Here is a 21,567-nt window from a genome sequence, read left to right as displayed (position 1 = left end):
CAGATGCTGTTCCCATCCACCGTAAGGAAAACTAACTCAGGACATTCCCCCGACCACTCTCTGTTGTCTGGGCCCTTGGCTATGTCCACTTAGTCAGTGAGGACACGAGGGAAGACGGCGGGTGTCTAGGAACCAGGAAGTGAGCCGTCACCAGACTCTGGATCTACCGGCACCTTGGTCGTGGCCTTCCGGCCCCCAGGACTGTGAGAGAGGAGTTTGTGTTGTTTGTAAGCCGCCCAGTCTGTGGTGTTCTGTTCTAGCAGCCCAAGTGAATGGAGACAACACCCCTTCGATGAATGTCACAGCTCGGGCTAACCTGACATTTCTGGCCGAGCCAGGGACACAGCTGTAGGAAACAGACTCTTCCCAGCGCCTTTGGCAAATCAAAAAGGTGTCCCTTTTGGGGGACGCAGCCCCACGGGGTTAGGGCTTGGCCAGCGGCTGTGCAGCTTCAAGCAGGGCTCATGACCCAGCTAGGCTGGATGCCAGCACCCCCATGCCCGTCTGTCGGACACCCCAGTGTGGGGTCACAGTATGTGGTGACCACATCTGCTTCCAATGGCAACTTCTCCCCACAGCTTCTCTAACTTCCTCCGACCACTCATCACCATGACAACCACAGCTCATGCAAAGCAGCAGTGCTGTTTTCAGAGGCTGGAGGGTGGGCTGTGCTGCGTCTCCTTGGGAAGGCCCATCTGGTGCTGTAATTTTCATCTCCAGGGAGGGCTGGGGGCTGGGCATCATGGGACACAGCGTCTGAAATTATCATGCTTAGAGGCCCACGTGGACCTGGGGCTCCTGGCATCTCAGATCAAAGATGTTATTGAAATCCTTTCATGGCCTCCCCAAGATACAGCAGCCAGGCACCTCTCAAAATAAAAGGCTGGCCAGGGCCACCTCGGTGCTCACGGCCAATTGGTAGAGAAGGGTCACGTGCTTCTCTCTGTAACTCTAGTGCCATCAGCTGGAACCCATCAGCATGGCCACACCCCCAGAGAGGGTGGGTAGTGAAATGTGCAAATGTGGTGGGGACACCGACCCCCAAACCCCCACGGGGCTCTGAGAACAACACCATCGTGTGGCCCAGATTGGTCATGACCTGCCAGCCCTGGGGACAGCTGTAATAAAAATATTCTAATCTGAATGAATTGTTCTAATAACTATCTTGGCTGCAGTTGGTGACACTAAAGCTAGCATTTTTTTTAAAGTGTCAATTCTGATATTGTCCACTTGATTACGCTGAAAACACGGCAACATGACCCACATTGCTCTGCATGAAATAGCAGCCAGGAAGTGCACACCCACTCATGCACATGCCATCTGTCCTCAAAGCCCTTCTGAATGACAAGCATATTAGTGACACAGTGTCGAGCTCACGTTGGGGACAGAGCATCAGTTCAAAACCCAGCATGTCACAATTTCCCCACCGGACTGTCCTATTGCCTCTCACACATGACTCCATGTCACAGAAATCCCAAGTCTGAAGCGACAGTGAGGTGACAGCCTTCCGTGCAATCATTTCCTGTTCCGTGTTTATGAAGGCATCGTTCTCCCTACTGATCGGATATTCCACAAAGACGCCTTCCTCCATCCAACTGAGGGATCAGCCGGGACCACTGCGCGAGGGGAGCTCCCCGCAGGGCCAAGCCGAGGTCATAACCCTCGGGATCGTGGCCAGAATGAAGGTCTGACTTAGCACTGGCTCAGCTTTCACAAGCCCTTCAATCCGTCCCCTGACATGGTGGCGTCAGAAAAATGATAATATTGTTTTTCTTCTGTTCCTCTTACGATTCAGGTCACTCCCGTGCTATTTCCCTGGACAATGGGAGCTTAGCTAAAGAATTTATCCCATAATAGTTATTCCCGTGCGGGTAGCTGGATCTTATCAAAGCCAATGTGTGGTTTAAAAGAATCATGACGAGCCACTGGGGAAATCAGCCAGTGGGCCTGTCTCTTAAACATCTCCAGGCAGGCTTGTGAATGAGAGGGGGAAGGGAGACCCTCCCCTCACTCCCCTCACCCCCACGTCCAGATGTATCATGGAACACACCTGCACTAAAAAACTATTCATCGTCTATCTGAAATTCAAGTTTAACTGGGTGTCCGGTCATTATGTGCTAAATCCAGCAGCCCGAGAGGGGGCTGACAGGCTGCCACCTCCATGGGAAACCCTACTGGGGCCTGGCTTTGTTCTCTGGGCCTTGTCTGCTAAAATCTCACCACCACTGGCCACCAGGATGGCATGGCATGTCCACTGCTTCGTTCACTCTCTTCACAGAGCCCCACAACGGGTGGCCATATCCAGGGAGCTCAGGCCAGCCTTTCAGAGCAGAATCATATTTTTCTAAACTGGCCTCTGTGTTTCAATCCATCCAAAGATTGAGTCTACCTGGCCAGTCCCAAGCCAGTGAGTTCTGTGTGTCCCATGTTGCACTGGGTGCCACCCATCGAGGACGGGAAGACACATAACAAAGGTCTTGACTCAGAACAGCTCCCGTTCCAGCGTGGAGGCAGGACTCAGTGGTCCTGCCAGCCTTGCACCCTCTGTGTGACGAGATAGGGCACAAACAAACACACGTCCGTGCAAAGGCAGTCCCTGCGCAATCAGGCCTGAGGGGGGAAGAGATGAGCCCAGAGGCCAAACCATCCAAGCTTCAGGGCTGTTAAATCTTTCTTACTTGAGCATAACCAGAACCTTGTGCACTGCTGCTGGGAATGTAAAATGTTCGACCACCATGGATAAGAGTCTGCGATTCCCTAAAAGTCAATCACTGAATACCCATATGACCCAGCGATTCCACTCCTAGGTACAGACCCCCAAAGAGCTGAAAACAGGTGTCTACACTGAAACCTGCAGTATCATTGTTCACAGTAGTCAAAAGACAGAAACAACCCAAATGTCTGTTGATGGATGAAGGAATTAAAAAAAAGTGGCCTATCCATTCAATGGACTATTATTCAGCCATAAAAAGGAATGAAGTACTGACAGGTGCTATAACATGGGTGAACCTGAAAACATTATGCTAAGTGAAAGAAGCCAGACACACAAGGTCGCGTATCGTATGATACCTTTTAGATGAAATGTAGAAAAACAGGCAAATCTATAGAGAGCAGACGTGTCACTGCCAGGGGCTGGGGGGAGGAAAGGAGGGGGACTGACGGCTTAATAAGCACGGGGTTTCCTTTCGGGGTGATAAACCTGTTCTGGAACTAAGTAGCGGTGGTTGCAAGGTATTGTACTAAATGCCACTGAATCAGACACTTTAAAATACAGGCAGACCTCAGAGATATTGTGGGTTCAGCTCCAGGCCACTGCAATGAAGTGAACCACACAAGCGTTTTGGTTTCCTGGTACACATAAAAATTATTATGTTTACACTATACTGTAGTTTATGAAGTGTGCAATAGTATTGTCTTAAAAAAAAACACCCAAAAAAACAATGAACACACCTTCATTTAAAAACACCTTGTGGCTAAAAATGCTAACCATCGTCTGAGCTTTCAGAGAGTCGTCGTCTTTTTGCTGGAGGAGGGTCTTGCCTTCCATTTGTAAAAAATGCAGGATCGAAGTGCAATAAAGTGAAAGCGCAATAAAACAAGGTATGACTGTAGTCAGAAGGGTACGTTTTATGTTATGTGCACTTCACTGCAAGTGAAAAATAATGCGGAAAGAAACAGTAGGCTACGCCTGCCTATGAGACCCGCGGCCACTCAAGGCCAGAGCCCTGCATGGTGACCCACCAGCCTGTGCAGGACTAACCTCCCTCGATGGACACAAAGGCCTAAGGGAAGGAAGGGAGGTACAGGGAAGGGAGTGGGTGGCCCAGAGGTCAGCAGTGACCACACACTCTTCTCTCCAGGTCACCGCCTCACACACCGGGATGTCACACTGAGATCCATTTGTGGGAAAGGAGGGCGTTCCACCGTCAAAGCAAAACGTGTCACACGACTAGAGAGTAATGCGTTTGGTTTTGTCCAGTCCAAAGGAGAAAATCCACACTACCCCTTGTTAAAACTTGGCTGGGGCCAGCACGGCTTCTGCTCCCACGTCATACAACGTTGCTGCACACTGCACGTTTGCCCACCCTGCTGGGTTTAAAAGTGAGAAGCCCTGTGTGAGCGGAGATTGATGACAGCGACCCTCCCAGGCAGAAACACAGCCTCCAGGCTTCATGGCAGCGTTCTCCCACGTCCCCCTAACCACTGCACGCTCAGCACTGAGCCCTGCACACACGTTCCAAGAAAACTAGCTTGCCGTCTGAAACACGAAGGAAGCAAAGGTGTGAAAGTCAAAAGGAAACCAACACTAATGTGAAATTTCCATTTCCGGGGCATTTTCTATGTTTAACTGCCGCTCGTGTGTGGAGGAACCATTCCCAGCATAGACTCGTTAGGACCAGTTCTCTGTTCCTCCAAAAGGAGGATTTCTCCATTTCAGTCAATATTCACTAAATAGAAAACAACTAAGTTCAGACTCAGTGGAACTTCCTAAGGCACAAAGGCCTACGACTCACAATTTGAAAAGTTTAACCAGCTAACGTGTAAAGAAGATACCAGTAATATCATTGGCAGCTATTCAATCTACCTGTTCAACTTCTATGAACACAGAAAATAGAATATTTAGTTTTCTTAAAATCAAGGATCAGGAGAGAAAGTAGAATTATAATAGCTGTTATTTTAACAGGGTATTTGACAATATGTTTTTATTTTAATGATACTAAGTATGACATCAATAGCCCAACAGTATTACTAATATGTGATGTCACTCTCTTTTGCCCCATCTGCTCCTGCCAAGGTGGTATCACTCCTGTGACTGGACAAGACTTAGAAGGAGACACGAGGAGGCCCTCCCTTGCCACTCGAGACGTGGTTGTCCTACTTAGGGCTCCTTTGAATCCCGACTGTGCTCCTGAAAACCTCCCGGGCCGTGCAGACCCTGCACCTATGACCTCACACCCGTGTCCACAGGCCCAGCGGGCAGCGGTCCGGACACCTCTCCTGTGGCACCCCCAAACTAGCTTTGATTGGCCCAGAATGTTTTGGTGTGTTTGATACTGGTTACAGGGGTCCAGACCAGGGCGCCCTGGTTTTAGATTATTTAAATTGGCTCACGCCATGGATAGGCCAAGAACCTTTTCTTTCCTTTCTTTCTTTTTTGTTAATTGTGGTAAATATACACAAAAGTTACCATTGTAACCATTTTGAAGTGGACAGTTCAGTGGCATTAAGTGCATTCTTACTGCTGCACAATTATCGCCACCATCCAGTTCCAGAACTTTCCATCTTCCTCAATGGAAACTGTATACGCATTAAACCCTAACTCCCCATTCCCCCTCCCCCAGGCTCTGCCCAACACCATCCTACTTTCTGTCTCTATGAATGTGACTATTCTGGGGACCTCATATACGTGGAATCATACAGGAGTTGTCCTTCTGTGACCCGCTTATTTCACTTAGCGTAACGTTCTCCAGGTTCATCCATGTTGCAGCACGTGTCAGAATTTCTTGCCTCTTAAAGGATGAATAATATTCTACTGCATGTAAAAGCCTTTTGTTTTGCGTATTATCACTAATGTAGCACAAACCCTCCCACAAATATCGAAACAATGACCAGGCCATGATATCTGAATGTGGGCCAAACTCCCCATATTTTTGATGACTTGAAATCCTCTGGGTTAATTTACTCTGTGCTGTTCTTCTTGGCGTTTTCTTTGGGGAGGATGGATATTAAATATTAGTGAAATATTAGGCACGAAAAACCTTGCTCAGCAATTTCTCTTCAAAACATCTCCCATAACTTGTGAATTCGATGTTGCCAGAAGCGCCTTGAGCCACTATTGCTCTTGTTTCTGGAGAGCGTTTTGAGGACTGGTGAGTCACTGTGTGATCCCTCCTTTTGTGAAGATTAACACCCATAATTTTCAAAGTGGCTAGCATGCTATCTTTCATACAATTCAGTTCCAATGAATGAATAAACCAATGAGTGTAGCAGGGCATAGCTCAGAGCAAGGAAGAGCTTCTATTTTCAATGACTAGAAAGGATCAAAGCAGCGCCAGCGGCCAAAGGAACCCAGAAGCACTGAGAGACCCGGCTTGGGTGTGGGTGGTTGGGGACTAAGTCCTTCTGAGCCACTTGGGTGGCTGACTCTGAGTCAGCGTGCATAACAGTCAAGGAGACCCAGAGGCACTGAGGTGAAGGTCAGAAACAGATGTCTTCCAGCTGGCACCAACGGCGGCTTTGAGGAGAAGCAGGAGCCCCAAAGGCTAGGTGGGAAGTACCAGGATACAGATAGGGCTGCATCAGAAAGCAGAGTGAGCAGATAGGTCCCAGAGGCAGAATCAAAGGCCATTTGCAAGTGTTTGGGCCAATGAAGAAGAGAACTGACCGAGAGGGTGAATGGGCACCCACACCAAAGCAGCAACATCCCTTCAACTTGACATTGTGCCCTGACTGCTCTCCTGAGCGGCACCCCCACACCCAAAATCTAGCTCAGACTAAATGATCCGTATGGCCTGACTGCACCCGGAGCAGGACAGGGTGGCCAGCGGTGAGGCGGACCCAGCAGTGCGTCAGCACCAAGGACAGCGGTCCATCAGCACCGAGGACAGAGGTACACGAGCACCAAGGACAGGGGTCCCTCAGCACCAAGGACAGCGTGTGGCCAGCTCAGCAAATGCTCTTAAATGGACCGGGACCAGAGGCAAGTCTGGATCATGTGCTCATTGTTGAAATTGCAGGAGCCAGGCAACGAACTTTGTGCACCCGGTTCCAAACATCCATCAGCTCCAATTGGGTCTTGGCTTGGTCTCAGACAGAGAAAGACCAGCTTGTCTTCTGTGAAGGTTATGGAATCGGCTGACAGACCTGAGCTTGGCAGGCGCTGGAGTCCACCCTCAGCCCTGGGGACGCCCTTCTGTCCCACTTCCTTTCTCCACGTTTCCGAGTTGTGCTTAGCTTTCCTGAACTGCCCATGGTACTATGTGGTGTAGGGCTGGGAGTTATACGTGGTTAATCTCCTATTATCACAATCCCATGTCATTTTAGCAACGGATTATAATTGGCCGCGACTTGAATGCTTTGGGGTGAAAACCCCAATTGCCAATGCCACACTGTCACATCTCAGACAAGCACAGCATGTGTGACATTACACATCTCTGAGTCTCATGTGCAGCAATGTGGTCTTTCTTTCTGAACAGAAGTTGTTTCTAAAAATTCTTCCATAGAGCCCTGCACTTCCTGGGGAATGTCATGCGACTCACCGATTTTGTCAGCAGAATGCCTCTCAGGGCCCTGGAATCTGAGGGACCGTGGGGTCACTGCTCCCAAGGACAGGAGATGCCTGTAGGCCGCCTCCCTGCCTCAGTCCTGTACCCACCGCTCTCATTCCCCCGTATCTGCCCTAGACACGCACGGGCAAATGAACGCAATTCAATCCAAGCTCTACACGCAGTGGGCATGCTCTCACTGCGGGTATCTCCTCAGGTCCCTCCTGCCTGTCCTTATAGATGCTGCCCATCTACACCTTCTGCTCCCACACGTGAACCTCTGTCCTTGCAATGCCCCAGAGCTGCTCCGGGGCTGCCCAGCAAAACCTCCCCTCACTGCATCTGCATCTGCCCTCCCCGACATCCCTGCCCCTTAGCTCCCTCCGGGCTGCCCCTCCGCACGGATGCCCTTCTGTGTCCCTCTCATCACCATCCTCAACCCAGGTCCTTCACCTTCCAATTGTTCTCTTTCAGAGCTCTTGCCTCGGTCACAATCCCGGCCCCTGCTCCGTACTGAGGACACCCACACAACTCCATGTTAAGTCTCGCCTGGTTGGGTGAATTTCCAAAGTGCCCCTCAAAGTCCCAGAGTCTCTCCGCTTATCACGCACACTGGAGCCGGTCCCCAGGAAGCCTGCCTGGAGCTCATGAGCTGGGCGGGTGCCTCTGCTGAGTGCCTAGCCCACCTGGACGGGGGAGTCTCTGTCGGTCTGTCTCCCTGTAGAATGAGGTTTGTAGTGCAGGCTTATGTCATTTTCATCTTTGCACCCAGCGCCTGGCTCATCTCAGCTGAAAATGTGTATGGGGTACAGGAGGGAATGCAGCCGCCAGCCAGCCCAGGAAATGAGAAGTGCCTGGTGGGGCAGAGTTGGCTCTGAAGGTGCGTGGGAGTTTACTCCAGGTCAAAGAGCCTCTGACGGCATTTGGATTTGGTGAGAGACTGATGTCCAGAGCCCAGCTTCTCTGCCCAGAATTGGGGGTTTCTCACTTAATTTCCTATCAGAAACTGCATGTGAGAAAGTCAGGACACCTCTTGGAAATGTGTGGGTGTCAACCTGTTCCCCCAAATCAGATTTGGACTCCACAGCAGAAAGGGGCTGAGGATGCCCAGAAATCCCTGCAGGGAGGGGGGGCAGCTGGAGGACCCCTCAAAAGCCTCCCCCGTCCATCAGGCCTCGCCCAGGCTCCACACACACCCAACCCGGTTCCGGGGGCTCCCTGGCCAGTCCTGGGCTCCCTCTCGTCCTGCCTCATAGGTTAGCTTTGTCCCCCTCCTCCCTTGATGTCACTCCAGAGGCAGGGACATTGTCTTGCTCACTGGAGACCCCAGTGCTGCCTGAGCTCTGGAGCAAACTGTGCGGGGCCTCACCCACCTGCCTCCCCACATCCTGAAAGAGATTCCTGTGGGCTTCAAATCATCACCATCACCGTCAGGGTGAGTGCCCCACACCCTCCCCACTCATCGCAGACACTGACCCGTGTCAGCGCAGCTCCTCACAGACCCAGGAAACGGTGGCTATCGGAGCACGTACCACGTCTGGAATGTTCCAAAACTGGGAGCTGGTGCAGCAAGGTGGGCTCCAGGCTCCCTGGCTCTGGCATCTGGGCCCTTAACTTCTGCCCCTGCTCTCTCTCCAAGGGCTGGGGAAGGAGTGGGGACAGTACCTTCTAGAGTACTGTTAGTGCAAGGGCTTTACCTGATTTTCCTAGACAATAAAAACTGTTTTAGAAACCCTGGCTTTAACTAGATTTTAAAAGCACTGAAGAAATCCCAGATTCCTGCTAAATAAACTGCTCCGTGACAATAACAGCCATCTCTGGTCTTGTATCAACAGAGGCTTCATAAAAATCAAATACGGCCCAGAGAAATAAAGTTTGAAAGCTCGGGAAGACCGAGTGAGGGCTGACAGCGCCAAGACCGTACCAGCCTGGATTTTATTTTTCAGGGTGACCCAGAAATTAGTAACGGTAGGTGTAGCAGTCACCCATGGGAGGGGAGGACGTGCGGGGGAGAGTGGAGGCCCCGGGAACCCTCCCATGCAGCCTCCCCACGTGCAAAGGGAGGGTGGGGGCAGAGGAGTGGGGGTGGCTGCAGAACAGGGCAGGGCTGTGGGGTGAAGAGGCCAGCTGCAGTGCACAGAGGCCTGGGAGGGGGGTGAGGCCCTTCCACTGACTGAGCCATGCCTCTGTGCCCCCACAAACTCCTGCCCTTCGCACCTGCCCTCAGGCTTTCTCCAGCTCTGTCTTACTGTGGGCCAGGCTCGGACAGAGTGCGCCCTCCGGGCACAGTGCAAGCCAGATGCCCTGGGGTGCCTGATGGGGGGCACCTGGGCTGGCACAACCCAGGACACTCCTCTCTCAGCCTCTCAGCACCATCCACTGTAAAGCATGTGCTTACACTTGTCTGTGCCATTGAAGAGGCAGGTGTGAGCGGCACGAGCCCAGAGCCACTGCACCCCACGGCCCGGGGCAGGGCGGCATCACCTGTGCACTTAGCATCCTCTCTCCCTATTTGGAGCTGCTAGCATTCCTCTCGAAATCTCAAAAGGTCCGTCCCAAAGCAAGCCTCCATTAGATGCCAAATCACAGCAAAGACATCTCTATAAAAAGCCGCAATGTGGCCTCAGGGCCCTGCGCCACACCTCACTTTAACTGCTGTGATAAGTTGGCTATGACATCCTGATCTTTCTTCTTTTCTGTCATTGGAGGGCTCTGCTAGAAAACACAGGCTACGCCGATCAGCAGACAGCATGAAAACCCCAAATAATCGAAACATGCATCTGGTGTGCCGTCCGAACGTCACATAAATGACATGCTTTTGACTGGACCGAAGTCCTGACATGTACCCAGCCCACAAGGGGCACGGAAAGGGACAGAGAATGCCCGCAACCCTAGAAATCTCCAAAGCCCAAAGGAATAAGTCTCTTAAGGGAGAATTTCAGGCACAGCGCAGATAGTTTCAGAATACCTTATCTCAGGGTAGATGTCACAAGGTAACACGATAAAGGGCCCCACCGAAAGAATCAGTCCATACCTTTACAAACCCAGACACACAGCGGGTGACCCACAGACCCAGAACCTGCCATCTCAGGCCTAGAAGCAGCCCTGTGGAAACACAGTCTCTGGTGTTAGACCTGCTCTTACAATACCCCCAGGAGCAGGGAGCAGCCCCGTGGGGAGCGTTGGTCAGCAAAGCCCCCTACAAGGGGGTACACTGATGACTGCCAGGTCCCCAAAGCTCATCTCTACAGCTGTGAGCCCAGAGCCCAGCAGGGGTCGACCCTCCACACCCACCGCCTGGCTGTCAAATAGCAGAAGACCACAGAGGTGGTGCGGAAATGCCAATCCATCGGGCATCTAATACAAACCTGGCTCAATGCAACTTATCGATGACAAAATGCCCTACACAGAGCATGAGCAACAAGGGTGCATACAGACAAGTAACAAATAAATGTCAGGGCACATCGCCTGAAGGGAACATTCAAAGGTCAGTAAAAACAATCATGAAAATTACGTGGCACACGGAAAAACGTGTATATGCCAGATTTGGAAAGCTGGATGGCCAAGTCACAGCTGGGCTACAATGACAGCTACATACGTTATTAATCTCCGTGCGAGAGTCCAGACAGGACCACAGAACAATGAAAACAGCTCCTCAGCGAGAGGAGAATACTTTTTCCACATTCCCGTTTCTAATTCTATCGTAACAGGGTTGTCTTGGACGTGACTAAATAAAATGCTATTCAGTACTCTTAGGGGTGGCCGGATGGCTCAGTCGGTTAGAGCGCAAGCTCTGAACAACAGGGCTGCCAGTTCAATTCCCGCATGGGATGGTGGGCTGCGCCCCCTGCAACTAAAGATTGAATATGGCGACTGGACTTGGAGCTGAACTGCACCCTCCACAACTAGATTGAAGGACAATGACTTGGAGCTGATGGACCCTGGAAAGACACACTGTTCCCCAGTATTCCCCAATAACATTAAAAAAAAAAAAAAAGAAATACATTTTAAACAAACATACCATCTCCAGGACACAACTTTTCAAACTTTAAGAAGGGGAGATGAAAGGAGAGAGATGCTGTGTAATTTTTCCACCAACAGAAGTTTTCTGCAGCATCGTGCTCAAACTGGAATGGGACATCTTGTGAAAACAGGCTTGGCCTCAGCAGTTCTGGGGAGGGGACCCCGCATGCCGCCGATGCCGCCACAAACCACACATTAGAAAGCACGAGTCTAGAACATCTAGATGTCCGACCGTGCACATGCCCTTCAGATTTCTTTGATCGCAGATTTGCTACACTAACTGCGAGAATGGAAAGGCCACACAGGACCCTCGGGCACCCTTTGCATCTGCTTGAGGCCAGGCCTCTCTTGGCTCCTGACACACAGTAGGGCTGTCTGTCCCCAGGGAAGGAAGGCATTCCTTTTCGGAAGGCAGATTGTCATCTGAAGCACAGATTCACCACCTTTCCCACCACACTTCCATCTCCACGTAACCATGCTTTTGAGGAGATTCCCACCACCAGTGGCTCTTCCCGGTTAAATCTCAGAGTTCCTCCTCTGGGCTGGACCACTCGGGTCTCCAGGGCATGACGACCCTGGCCACGTCTGTCCAGGCATGTAGAGTCCTCAGGGGAAGCGCTCAGGCCCCGATGAAAATGGGGTCCTCGCAGGCCCTGAGCTGGGACCTGCCAGGTTCTCCCCTTTGATGGAATTAACTTGTGAATGAAAGAGTGAAGGAAACCAGAAAAGCTACGCAATAGTTAACCAGCTTCAGTGAGCTTTTCTGGTATCTGGGATAAGAGCATTGGCTTCAAGGAGACACTATTTAGGAAGAGAAGTTACCTGCTCTTCCATCCAGTGCCATTTTCCTGAACCCTCAACAAGGGCCCAGGGACCCCTCATCTCCCCCTGTCCTTTGAAACCACGACCATTGTCCATTCATTCATCCATCTCCCAACCCTCCAACCCAAAGGTCTGTGGTTCTCACTCGAATTAGCATCTGGTTCCAGGAAAGCAGACCACCAAATGTCAGGTCTTGCCCACTCCCCACCAGCCTCTAATGGCAATTTTCTCTTGACAAGAACTTTGTCAGAGAAGTTGTATCAACAAGGCACAGTATGTCACTGCCCGTGCAGCCACCTCAATTCCTGCAGCACCAAGCCCAGCTCTGCCGAAGGCTGCAGGTGCCTGTATTCTGGCCTGAAGCCCAGACCTTGGGGGAGGAGGGGCCCAACACCCGCTAGAGCCATGGCCGTTTCCTTACTTCCCAGAGCCCACAGCAGGCAGAACGGCCACAAATGACAGGAACACCCCAAAAGTGAAGTCAACTTACGTTCAATCTTGACAAAGAACAAAAGGCATCAAACGTAAGTCTCGGAAATGAACACTGAGTCCACATGACTTCTACCCTAAACACAAGCCTTTATTATAAACAAGTTTTTCAGATGCATGAACTCTTTTGGGGAAAAAACAATGGAGGCTTTAAAAACTGTGAAAGCACCTCACTGTCATTTGTCCACAGAATCAAAGAGAAGCTCCTTTACACAAGTCTAACAATCACATCATCTTTATATGCTCAGTGGTTTTTGTGTTTTTTTTTTGAAAGGCAGCTTTTCAAATGTGTTTGTTAGAATACATGCTTACTTTGCTATAATTATAATAAAATGTGGTTATGCTTCAATCCAGGGGCCTAATTAGCATGCATTGCTTCTCCAAGACTTTGTCAAACCTTCACGTAATTATTTTGAAACTGGTTCTTTACAGCTAATTATCCATCACACCAAGGCCCTGGGCTTTCAGCGATGAGTCACCAGGACACAACGGCCTCTGGGAAATGCGCTCAGGTCATGGCCCTAAACACTGGCGGTGGTGGCGGCAGGAGCCACTTGCCAGAACCCTACACCCTTGCTGGTGTCCTGCCAGCCTGCAGAGGTCACCTGGGGGGGACGACGGCCACACAGACCACCCCCATCAGGAGCAGATCTGTGACCCTTCCTCTTCCGGGGAGGCAGGGGTGTCTTCTGGGAGCACGACCAGCCAATCAGCCCTCAAGGAGACTTCCCTGGCACGTACTCATGCATCTGAGGGGTGGCCCTGAGTGGCCGGAACGTGCACACGTGCCATGTAACTGAACAAATGCAGAACGGAGCACGCATTTTGAACTGCGAGCTACACCACAACACCCTGTGCTCTCTGGGCCCCTCCGCCCCAGAAACCTACCTGCTCTTGGGGCCACTTCGGCCTCTCCTCGGGGGTCCTGCTCTTGGTCTTGAAGCCTCTCTGGGGGTCTCTGGGGAGCTTGGCTTCAGAAGGGAGGTTGAGTGACTTGGGCCTCCCCTCGTGTCTGCTGGGGCCGTGGCTGGCCTCGCCGGGCGGGCCGTCCTCCATGGAGTCCCCAGGCCCCTGCTCCGGCCCCGGCCCCAGCACATGCTCAGGGCTGGCGTCTCCAGCACTGGCGATGCTTGTCATACTCAAGCTCATCTTGATCTCGGCCACGATCTGGTCGATGTCCTCCTCCTGGTCCTCCAGGTCCCCGTCCCCACGCCTCGGGCGATAGGGGGACGCGCCGCCCGTGTTCCCATTCGCCTCGGCGGGGTAGTAGCCCTGGTAGCCCTCCTCACTGGGACAGTAGTGGACGTCTTCTTCCTGGTCCTGGGCTTCGAGGACGGAGGCCTCGTCGTCTGGGGTGGGGAGGCGGCTGTCGCAGTAGTCCCGGCTGCCTTCGCGCGCGTGGCCGTGGGGGCGCGGCCCGGCCGAGTCCGTCCACTCCTCCACGGCCTCCTGGCACTCGTCCGTCTCCAGGTGGCCCGTGCTGTGGGCCAGGTAGCCCTCGCCGTTGCAGCCCATGCCCTCCAGGTAGCTGTCGTCCTCGGGGCAGTAGCGGATGTAATAGGTGACGCCCTCCTCCTCCTCGGGCAGGCCCTCGTCGTCATCGTCGTCGTCCTCCGAGGTGTTGTTCACGTAGTCGGAGCTGGAGTCCCCATCGGGGCTGTGGTCGTGGCAGCTCTGCTCGGGGGGCGTGGGGCTCTCGGGCCGCAGGGCGGCCAGCTCCAGTCCCTGGGGCTCGTACTCCTCCAGGGGCAGGTCCGCGTCCGGGCTCTCGGGCTCCTGGTCGTGGGGGCCGGCGCCCGGCTTCACCCTGTGGTCCAGCATGCTGCTTGCCGGGCTCTGACGCGTGCAGTTGGCCATGGTGGGCGTTCACGCGGCCATCGTCACCAGGAGGCCGCCACTGTGGGAAGAACAGTGGAGAGAACAGAGTCAGAAACCCAAAGAGCAGCTGGGAGCCGCCGGAGCATTTCATCGCCCTGTTTTTTCAGCATCATGTTAACACGTTGGTTCAGATCATGCGACATCCCACCCCAGCTGACTCATGCGTCAGGAACAAAGTACACCCAGGCCAAAGAGACTCCACGCAGGGCCAGGGCAGGAGGAGGCAGGCGTGTGGCACCGACGACTCCCCGGGATGCCTGCTTCTTCCCCAGGACTCACTCATAGCTTCTTGAAAACGTACATTCAGTTTCGGCAGCCCAGGTGGTCGGGACAAATGGTCATAAGATCAGGCTATTTGCTCTCAGAAAAAGAGAAGCTTCCATTCAGGAGATACAGTGAAGACCAAGGAGGAACTACACTATGTCCTCTAACTCTAAATGTGCTGCGTCGCAAAGGCCATCAAAAGCTCTGCCTCCCCCACAAGCCTGTCCCCCCCCACCCCCCACAGCACCCAGAAGCTTCTCCTTCCTCCTCACCCCAAACCAGGCAGCATTCGCTGAGTGACCGACTTGCCAGGAACAGTCTAGGCCAAACACCACACGGAGACACTGAACGTGACCCCCCCCAGCCTCACAGGCTCGATGGGGCGAGGGTCCAGGAAGGCAGCTGTATCGCTGATGGGTCTGCAGAATCACTTTAAACTGAGGCACACTGGGTATAAGAGGTATAAGAGAAAGAGCCCTCCCACTAAAGCTGAAGACAGAGGTCCTTGTTTAAATTCATACCTCATCTACTGTCAGGTCTCGGGCAAGATATTCCAGAGATGGATGGCCTTCCCTGCTTGGGAAACTGGAAATGAAAGCACCTGCCTGCAGGGCAGAAAGTGGGTAAAATAAGAGAATAACCCATGTCCCCTCAACCCCATAAACGTCTGCTTTTTCTACTACATACAAGGTGTTGAGGAAAATTTTAAATGAAATCTGACGGGAGAGAATGCCTGACTCGGTGTCTGTCTTAGATGGGGAACAGAGACTCTGCCAACACAGGTGGATGAGAGTGGCCGCTGTCGGGTAACAGTGACCCTGGCCATGGACACCGCGTGCATCTCCGCAGTGGGATGTGGGAGCATAGAGGGGGGAGTGCAGAGAGTGGGGAGGTCCGGAGAAAGCCAAGCCTTGTCCCCCAATGCAGCAGTCACTCACTTCGGAGGGCACGAGGCCCAACATTGGAGTAGGCGAGCCAAAGACCAGGCCTAGAGCTGCAGGTGGTTCTGACATCAGAAGCCCGAGGGCTACACTTGAAACTCTGCCCAAATAGATGCTTGGTGGTCTCAGGGGACGTCCCACTGCCGATAGAACAGATTCCACCTCCTTGCCAAGAAATACAAGGCCCCTCCCTGGAGGCCCAGGCCCAACCCGTTCCAAGCCTTCTCTCCCTATTCCTGGGGTGGGGTGGCAAGGGGACAACTCTTAGCCCTTCTTCAGGATCCAGCTCCTAGGTCACATCCACTCGGCTTGGGCACAGAGGCGCTGTTCGGAGAACAGCAGGCACTTGCTGGACCAAGAGTGTGGAGTAAGGTCAAAGGAGAAATGAGAAAGGGGCAAAAATGTAGGTGGAATGATCTGGTTCTTTAGAAGAAACACTTGTCCCAAGTTGATAATATCCAAGGTCGGTCAGTAAAGGTGCATCTGAAAGCACAAGGCACTGACACACTGCTTTTCATCAAAGGAGTTTGCAGCCTGATGACAAAGGAGCCCAGTTACAACAGTTCAACCAGGAAGCAGCGTTTTCAACAAGTCTTTTAGCGCCTGAAGGGAGGGCCCATGCAGCTGCCAAGTCCCGCCTTCCTGGGCTGCAGGCTGCCAGGCCACACCTCATGGAAAGAGCTACAGGAACTTGAATGCACGTTCCTCCTGCAGCTACAGCTATCATGAGGGCAGAGCTGCCCCGTGGAAGGCTGTGAAGAGCTGCCCTCCCTGCCTTGGCAGAGAGCTGCACACACAGCACGTCCTTTGTTAAAAGTGCTGTGGGCAGAATTTTGCACTCAGAATGTGTGTGCTTGTGAGGGCACATTACTTCCCAGAAATGAGGACTATGGTCTGTTTTGCTGTCTAGTTTTCATTGAGAACATAGAGAAGAATGGACATTCACTCACAACTGTCCCACCCACAGACGGCCACTGTTAATTTGGGGTCTATTTCTTTCCATTCTCTTTTCTGTACATCTCTTTTGTAATACATGACTGAGATCTCACTATAAACACAGTGCCATGTTCTTCTCCCCTCTCTTAACATAGTGTAATAAGCAATAGAAACGCTCCCTAAGTATCATTTTTAATGGCTACATACTATTTCCTGGCCCAATAATCATACTCCATTCCCCTATTGAACACATGGATTGTGTCCTATTTCTGTATTATAAATAATATCTTGTTTCCCTACAGACAGACCCGAAGGCTTTTCCCCACTTCTGGGGCCTTTTTCCTGGACCCTTTAAAGCCTTGTTCCCCAACCTAAGTGTCCATGAACGGATGCATTGATGAAGAGATGGTACATACATACAGTGGAGTATCACTCGGACATAAAAAAAATGAAATCTTGACAACACGGTTGGACCTTGATGGTATGTATGCTACGCGGAATAAGTCAGATGGAAAAGAGCAAAAGTCGTATGATTTCACTCGTATGTGGATATAAAACAAAAAGTAACAAAAGAAACAAAAGTAAACTCAGAGATACAGATGGCAGAATGGTGTTTACCAAAGGATGAGGGAGGGCGAATTGGGTAAGGGAGGTGAAATAGATGGTGACGGAAGGAGACTTGATTTTGGTGGTGAGTACGGATGTTGTATCATTAAGGGGTACACGTGAAATTTACATAATGGCATGAACCAATGTTACCCCAATCCATTTAATTTTAAAAAATATTTTTAAACTTTGTTTCCACCTGAGGTCCAGATCCTCAGAGGGACCCCGCAGGAGTGTGACAGGAGAGAGTTAACCATCTCTGGGGACCAGGAAGCTTTCCATGCAAGCCTTCCTGCAACCATATTGAGGTCCTTTGTTTGTGATTAATCATATTAAAGACAAATCACTCACAACAGACCATCTGGAAAACAATTCAAATGCACAGCAGAAGCGCGATTACCTGCTACGCATCCAACAAAATGAGGCCCTGCGTCCAGACTCAATTAATTCTGGGACAGCACATCCGTCACTAGAAAACGCAGCCCTGACTGCGTGCCCCCCACTCGCCTCCTGAAACATCCTGACGAGAAGTGGGAGAGAAAGGCTCATTACCAGCAGCTTCTGTATCCTAAACGACGTTTTGCTTCTGCATTACCAGCAGCTTCTGTATCCTAAACGACGTTTTGCTTCTGCGTGGGACAATAGCACTGGCGGGCTCCTGGGAGAGCTGGTGGTACGGCAGACCTCAATACCGGCGGGGTGAGAGCGGTGTCACACCAATGAGATACAGACACCGTGAAACCATCATTGTCCCGTCCCCCGTCTTGCTCCCCAAGTTAACCTCCCATGTGGTCAAGATAATACTCTTTTGTTCCTTTCAAATGTAATTTAGCTGCTTCGGAGACACATAGTTTGGGTTTAAGTCTTGGAGTGGAGAGGTATAATCAGCCCCGGCACTCCAGACAAAAGTTATTGAGTATCGTGTAACAAGATCACAGAAAACCATAAGCACCAAAGAGTGGTTAATTACTCAGTCTTCTGAAAACCAGGCTGATAGCCAACACTGTCATGCAAGGCCCTGCAACATATAAGCGGGTCACAGAAGGATGTGCTTCTCTTGGAAAAATAGCAATGGGCAACACATTGAGCTCCCAGCAAACCTGCAATAACAGGGTCTGGCACATCCAGAAGACAATTACACAGAGATTAAACCATTTACAAAGAGCTTGGTACGTCAAATGCACAGTTATCATTTACTCACGGCCAAATAAACATAGAAGAAACTGTGAGGAAATCTGTTAAAATATCAGCCAGGGTTGCCTTTGAGTGATGGGACAAGGGCATTTACTTTCCTTCTTGTTCATTTCTGAGCATGGGACTTCTACACACAAATAATGTATGAAAAGCCAAGTGCCCCCTGCAGCCCTCCCTACCTGTCAGGTGATACTTCTGCAGAGGAAGGATTCGGGTCTCAGCATCTTTTGAAAGAGGCCTGGATGGGGATGGTGGCTGATTTGTTCCAGAGCGGCTATCAATAAGCCAGGGTAACTGCCCCCACCCCACCCCCACGTCCTCATCTCAGAATGAGCAAAAGCCAGGAGTCTGGCCCTTGAAATCCAATTAAAGATGCTGTCAGCCTTGCACCAAAGCAGGTCTCCAGGAGCTGGTGTTTTCAACATCCCCCCATCTCATACACGCCCGCTCGGCCTTTGTGCTGTAACGGACAGCAGGAAGGTACCCTGTGTACTTCTGGCCAGCAGATGTTTGCGGCTCTCATCAGTTATCCTAACAATAGTAAGTTAATTCTGCCCTGCAAGAATGGCTGTGCTAGAGTTTTTAAAAAGAGGTGACCTTAGTGGATCAGAAACATTACACCTTCACTGGACGGGAAGGCAGATGGAGTGAGACTGAAGAATGAATCCAAATGGGGAAAGTGGGCGAGGCTGTAAGGTGGTTCTAACACGGCAGATTCCAGAGCAGAAGGGGCCTTGAGCAAGCAGGGGTGAGTAGGTAGGATAGACTGGGAGAGGCAGCCCTACCCCTGCGTCCACCTCTGGGGCCAGGCGGCCATAGTGTCATGGTTTTGTCATTATGGAAGAAAGAGGGTGTGCAGAAGGGTGTTGGCAGCCACGAGTCCTGCGGCACATGTCCTGGCGCCCTCCCAGGACAGCAAGGATGAGAGAAATCTGCAGGGCTTCAAAAAGGCTTCAAAGAGGTGACACATGCAGAAGCAAGAACCAGCTCAGCAGACGGATACGACCAGTCACCAGCACCTCAGTTTCCCACCACCCTCCCTTCCAAACCGCAGCTTCCCCCTGTGACAGACGCCGAGCTACTGATATTGAAATACCACAGCCTGCCACCTCTGGCTGCCTCTGTTCTCCCAGCAGCTGCAAGAGGGGAGGGTGCCCCCACCGGAGCCCACAGGCCAAACTCTCTGGTCTCCATCAGAGCTTCCCTCACGGCTCCTGCACCTTCTGCCTCTAGATGCGCCCCCCCCCCCCCGACGCCCAGGTCCCACTCTTCACATCCACGCTTATCTGCTTCCTTCGCACACTTCCTGTCGCAGCAGTAAGGACGCCTACCCCCGGGATGGGAGCTGAGCCTCCCTGCCCAGAGGTCCCTAAAACTCAATTCACTCAACAGTCTCCACAGTATATGCTATTCCTCCCACCCTACAATTGGCCAAAGAGGCACAAAGATGGAAAATCATATGGATGCAGAGTCTTCTGGGCACCCAGCACACTAAATAACACCAGAGTGGTTTCAACGCGTGGGGATGACGCCACGTCTGAGAAGAACCAGCATTGTTAGGCCAGACGGTACCCAGCTGGGCAGCAGCTCTGGACTCTGGATGCACAATAGAATAGTAGGGAAATGGAAACCTACGTCTCCGTCTATATAGCTCTTTCAATATCTCTGTATCCATCCACCTATCCCCAAAGCCCACTCCAACTGGCTGGGACAGACCGCCAGGATTGGGAGTTTCTATGCTCCCAGGTGATTTACTGTGTGGCTACAGTTGTAAACAGACTCCAGTCCTTTGAGAGCTTCACTCTAAGGTGAATAAACCACCAAGAACCGCAGGTTTGGGAGGTAGACCTCGAACAGGAAGAAGAAAATCCAGATAAGTGAGTGTGAAGAAACCAAAGGAAACAAATCATGCGGAAAACAGGAGACACTGTTAAAAACCAACAAAACAGTAATGAATACCCTCAAACATACAAAAGAAGACATTGCTCCCAAACCCCCAAAACAAAGTGCTACAAGCGAGAAATGATGAAAGAAGAGAAAGAGCTCTTGGGAATTAAAAGTAGAAGAAAGGATAAGAACTTCATTACAGGAATTCAAAGATTAAAGTCACAAATATCCCAGAAAGCAGAACAGAAAGAAAAGGAGATGGGAGGCTGTGAAAGAAAACATAAGACACATCGATAGCATTAGGTCAAGAGGTCCAAGTTCAGATACATGGGAATTCCAGACAGAGAAAATAGAGAGAAGGCAATTATCAAAGAGCAAATAAAAGGACGCTTTCAGAACTGAACGGAGTTGAATCTGGTGACTCGGGTCCGTCTTCTGACTCTCTTTCTAGCACGGCCACTGAGGTGCGGCAGCTCCGGGACCCAGAGCATCACATCCCAGAGTTCGTCACACACGTACAGACGAGGCACCACTCTGCAAACACGCCACGAGCATGTTCCCCCCGGGACCCAACCCGCCTCCCCCAAAAGCTCTGCTTGGCTGTCATCGTCACGTCTTCTCATAGGCTGAATGTACAGTCATTTAGATTGGTTTTCTTGAGAAGGAACATAAAAATATTAACCATCAGATGTATTTTATAAGCATAACATGAGGAGAGGAACCTGTTAAAGGTCAAAGGGTAATGGAGGCAGGAAGGAGGCATGGGAGATGCAATGAAGGGAGAGAGAAATGGAGACAGGAGGGCACGGAGAGACGGGAGAAGGAGGGAAGGAGGAGAGAGAAAGGCCCATCGACAGGGGTGCCTCACGGACAGAAGAACGAAGGGCCCCTCTCTCTTCCCACCAAGCCAGTTACCTGGGCTGCAGGAATACAGCACAGCCATGACCTTCTGAAAAGCAATGCAGCTACTCCCAGGTTTCCATGGTCCATTTCTCTTTCACCTCCAATCATAACAATTCGATGATAGATTTGCATGACACGTTGCCACCGACAGCACATGTCACATGTCACACATACTACCTTCAAGTCAGAGGCTGGTATTGGCATCTTCACATCACACAGAAGGTGCTAAAGGCTGAGAGACCTTCCCTGACTCATCTAAGGTCCTACGGAGGAAAAGTTGGGACCCAGGAACCAAGGCATCTCCTACAAAAATAGTAACAGGTGCTAATGTTTCCTGCTGTGTACTCTCACCGGCTCTT

At 51.4% G+C, this 21,567-nt stretch overlaps 1 protein-coding gene across 14 annotated transcripts in view; it reads right to left on the bottom strand.

Moving 5' to 3' along the window:
• APBA2 (amyloid beta precursor protein binding family A member 2) overlaps nucleotides 1-21,567 on the bottom strand; it is a 153,331-nt gene that overhangs the window by 34,906 nt on the left and 96,858 nt on the right. For 13 of the 14 annotated variants that reach the window (XM_074317906.2, XM_074317900.2, XM_019753225.3 and 10 more), the window contains one exon: nucleotides 13,488-14,496. In XM_074317906.2, coding sequence (XP_074174007.1) covers nucleotides 13,488-14,456 — 969 coding nt within the window. In that variant the 5' untranslated portion in view covers nucleotides 14,457-14,496. Of the gene's footprint in view, nucleotides 1-13,487; nucleotides 14,497-15,262; nucleotides 15,288-21,567 lie in introns of those variants that run through there. The other variant, XM_088789322.1, reaches the window with a different exon arrangement.

The sequence above is a fragment of the Rhinolophus sinicus genome, chromosome 13 (assembly GCF_057876585.1).
Source record: "Rhinolophus sinicus isolate RSI-liver-muscle chromosome 13, RSI-T2T, whole genome shotgun sequence".
Taxonomy (NCBI): domain Eukaryota; kingdom Metazoa; phylum Chordata; class Mammalia; order Chiroptera; family Rhinolophidae; genus Rhinolophus; species Rhinolophus sinicus.
The sequence above is the reverse complement of the archived record's forward strand: the minus strand, read 5'-3'. Positions and strand labels throughout refer to the sequence as shown.